General features: G+C 48.2%; 1 protein-coding gene across 1 annotated transcript; it reads left to right on the forward strand.

Moving 5' to 3' along the window:
- Window positions 1-483: 483 nt before the first annotated feature.
- LOC107126293 (Dormancy-associated protein homolog 3) lies at window positions 484-1,917 on the forward strand. The gene is made up of 3 exons (NM_001319095.1): window positions 484-961; window positions 1,294-1,399; window positions 1,497-1,917. Exons 1-3 carry the CDS (start codon window positions 688-690, stop codon window positions 1,522-1,524), a joined length of 408 nt encoding a protein of 135 aa, NP_001306024.1. The 5' UTR covers window positions 484-687; the 3' UTR covers window positions 1,525-1,917.
- The last annotated feature ends 950 nt before the right edge of the window (window positions 1,918-2,867 follow it).

Genomic DNA, 2,867 nt, shown 5'->3' on the forward strand with positions numbered 1-2,867 from the left:
AAAGCTGTTGTGGTCCGTGAGCTGTTAAAAAGCTAAAAATCGTTTAGTGGAAACCACTAAAAGCTATTAAAAGTTATTCGATATATGTTTTCACAGTTTCATCAAAAAGCTACTAAAAATATGTCGAGAGTGCTTTCAATTTTGCAATGCGAGAAAGTCAACTTTTAGAAAAAGCTGATTCTTGGATCCAATCCCTTTGGTTTTAGTTTAGGAGATAAAAGTCAAGCCAAAAGTCAAACCAAACATACATTTAGTTCGCTGTATATCAGCTTTACTTTAAAATTTACCAATATTTTTAACACGTTTGTCTTGTAACACAGTTCTAATACCGAAAATTGAGATTCTGTTGGAAAAAGGGAAGACACGATGGAAAAGAAAACTGATAGTCCCAAATTACACATGCCCCCCAAATATCGCCTAAATCCTCTTTTCGCCCTCAAAAAATCCTCTATAAAACCGCACTGCTCCCTTGGTCCTGCAAATCCAAGAAGAAAGGAGCATAGAACATAAGAGGAGAGACCGCACTACACACCTCACGCCTGAAGTTCAGATCTAAGCCTTCTCGTCCTCGCCCAAGGACAACGATAAACATCTAAGAACCAAACAAAAACAGAGCACGACCATCGGTCTCTAAGCAAAACGCGCAGCACGCCGGGCGCTCCACGCACGTAGGCTAGCAGAGCGCGCATGGGGCTTCTGGACCAGCTGTGGGACGACACGGTGGCCGGGCCGCGCCCGGACTCCGGCCTCGGCAAGCTCCGCAAGCACGCGTCCTTCTCCCCCTCGTCGGCCGCGCCGTCGCCGACCGCGGAGGGCGCGGCGCCGCCCGCCGTGACGCGGAGCATCACCATGCTGCGGCCGGCGGCGCTGTCCGTCGCCACGTCGCCGCGCAGCGAGTCCAGCTCCGCGCCGTCGTCGCCGTCGCCCGCAAGCGGCGCTCCGGACTCGCCCTTCGGCGCAGGTGACCACCAGCTCTCGCCGTCACCTTCTCTTCTTTTTTTTCCCCCAGTTCTCGTCGTCGCTGCGCGGTGTTTGACTGTTTCGTTGGAGCTCGCGGAAGGGATCTTTGGGTCAGTCAGCGTTGTAAAAAGCAAAAAGAAAAAAAGAAAAGAAATATACGGTATCTGGTTAATAATTTCGCAGCTGCACGCTTCGTTTTAGCGGAATTCTGTAGCGAATTTGAAGCTACTTTTGTATAGTCGAATGTTGGAGATCTGAAGCATACACACGCACACCCCCGGCTGATGTTGTGGTCTCTTTTTCTGTACGTACGTTGCCACCGTGATGCTGCAGCGACGACGCCCAGGGGAGAGGGCTGGAAGAAGCTGCGCCGGAAAGGCAGGATGGCCGACGGCGCCGACGCCCCCGGCACGCCGAGGAGCCCCACTGTGTACGACTGGTGCGTATTATAAATACTATGTCCTGTTGCCTCCGAACAGAGTTGGCATGGTACATCATCTGAAATCTGATCCGCGTGTCTCGGACTCCCACGGCAGGGTGGTGATCAGTTCGCTGGACCGCTGAAGCAGCCGGCCGGGCCAAGACGAGGACACAGCACAAGGATGGAGGAAGCCAGCCACCATCAGCAGCAGCTAGCGGACTGAAGGAGGATCGGAACAGAGAGGCCCCCCCGGCCATGCGACCTGCTTAACAGAGCTTCTGGTCACGGTTCTGTTATACTACGCGTTAACGGTGTATGTATATACGTCATCTTCCTGTAAATCTCCGTGGTGTGAGGTGCTGCTGATTTTGAAGAGAGTGATGCTCCTGTTATGTGCTACTAGCTAGCTAGTGCTGTTGCTGTATGAGTACAGTGTAGTCTACTATTAAGGGTTGTCGTTTGGACTGTTAGTCTATAGAGACAGAAAAATGTAGAAGTACGTATTAAAGCCAATCGAATAGACATGTTTGTCGCCATGTAAAAAAAGTATAATCCTACGTATACTCGTACGCAACGATAGTAATGCGTGCTTGAGTGTTGTGGACACTTTCGCCAACACCTTGGCTTGCGTTGCCTTGCCTGCCACAGAAATATCTTACCATGGGCGTGGATTGTTTAGTGCTTTCGGGTACCAATAATTCAGTACTAGCATGTCCATCGCAGTCGTGACGACGCTAAATCGGTGTGGAATCGAGAGGATTATTAGGGTGTGTTTGGTTTGGTTTTGGCTTTGGCTTTTGCTCCCTAAAAGCCAAAAGCCAAACCAAAGGGTTGAATCCAGAAAGCAGTTTTTTCTAAAAGCTGACTTTCTCGCAGTGTAAAACTGAAAGTACCCCTAAACCTACTTTTAGTAGCTTTCGGATGAAACTGTGAAAACATATATTGAAGAACTTTTAACGGCTTTTAGTGGTTTCCACCAAACGGTTTTTTAGCTTTTTAACAGCTCACATCCCACAGCAGCTTTTTTCACAGCTCACATCCCACAGCAGTTTTTTTCACAGCCACAGCCCAACCAAACAGACTCTTAGCCTCATGAGGGCTTGTTTGGGACAAAAGGTAATGGAAGGGATTGAGCGGACTATAATCCCTCACTATTCAAAATTAAGTAGTAGAGGATTCTAGGCCCCTCAATCCACTCCATTACCTTTGATCCCAAACAAGCCTTGACGTGTGTGAGTGTGTGACATATCCCCCACTCCCTGCCGGTACGGGATGGCACAGCTTGTGCGCGTTGCTGTTAAGTCTGTCTGTTTCTTGAGCTCCCTTCTCAGCTTTTAAGTCTGTTTCCAGCGAATTTTCTATCTTATTTCTTATTTTAAACTTCACTCTATAAACTGTATAATATACGGTATAAATCCTCTATTTTACACGATATATTGTAAACAGTCTAAGACTCTCCAGTAGACTTTATATTGCACTCTCTATT

The sequence above is a fragment of the Zea mays genome, chromosome 7, assembly GCF_902167145.1.
Source record: "Zea mays cultivar B73 chromosome 7, Zm-B73-REFERENCE-NAM-5.0, whole genome shotgun sequence".
In the NCBI taxonomy this organism is placed as follows: Eukaryota; Viridiplantae; Streptophyta; class Magnoliopsida; order Poales; family Poaceae; genus Zea; species Zea mays.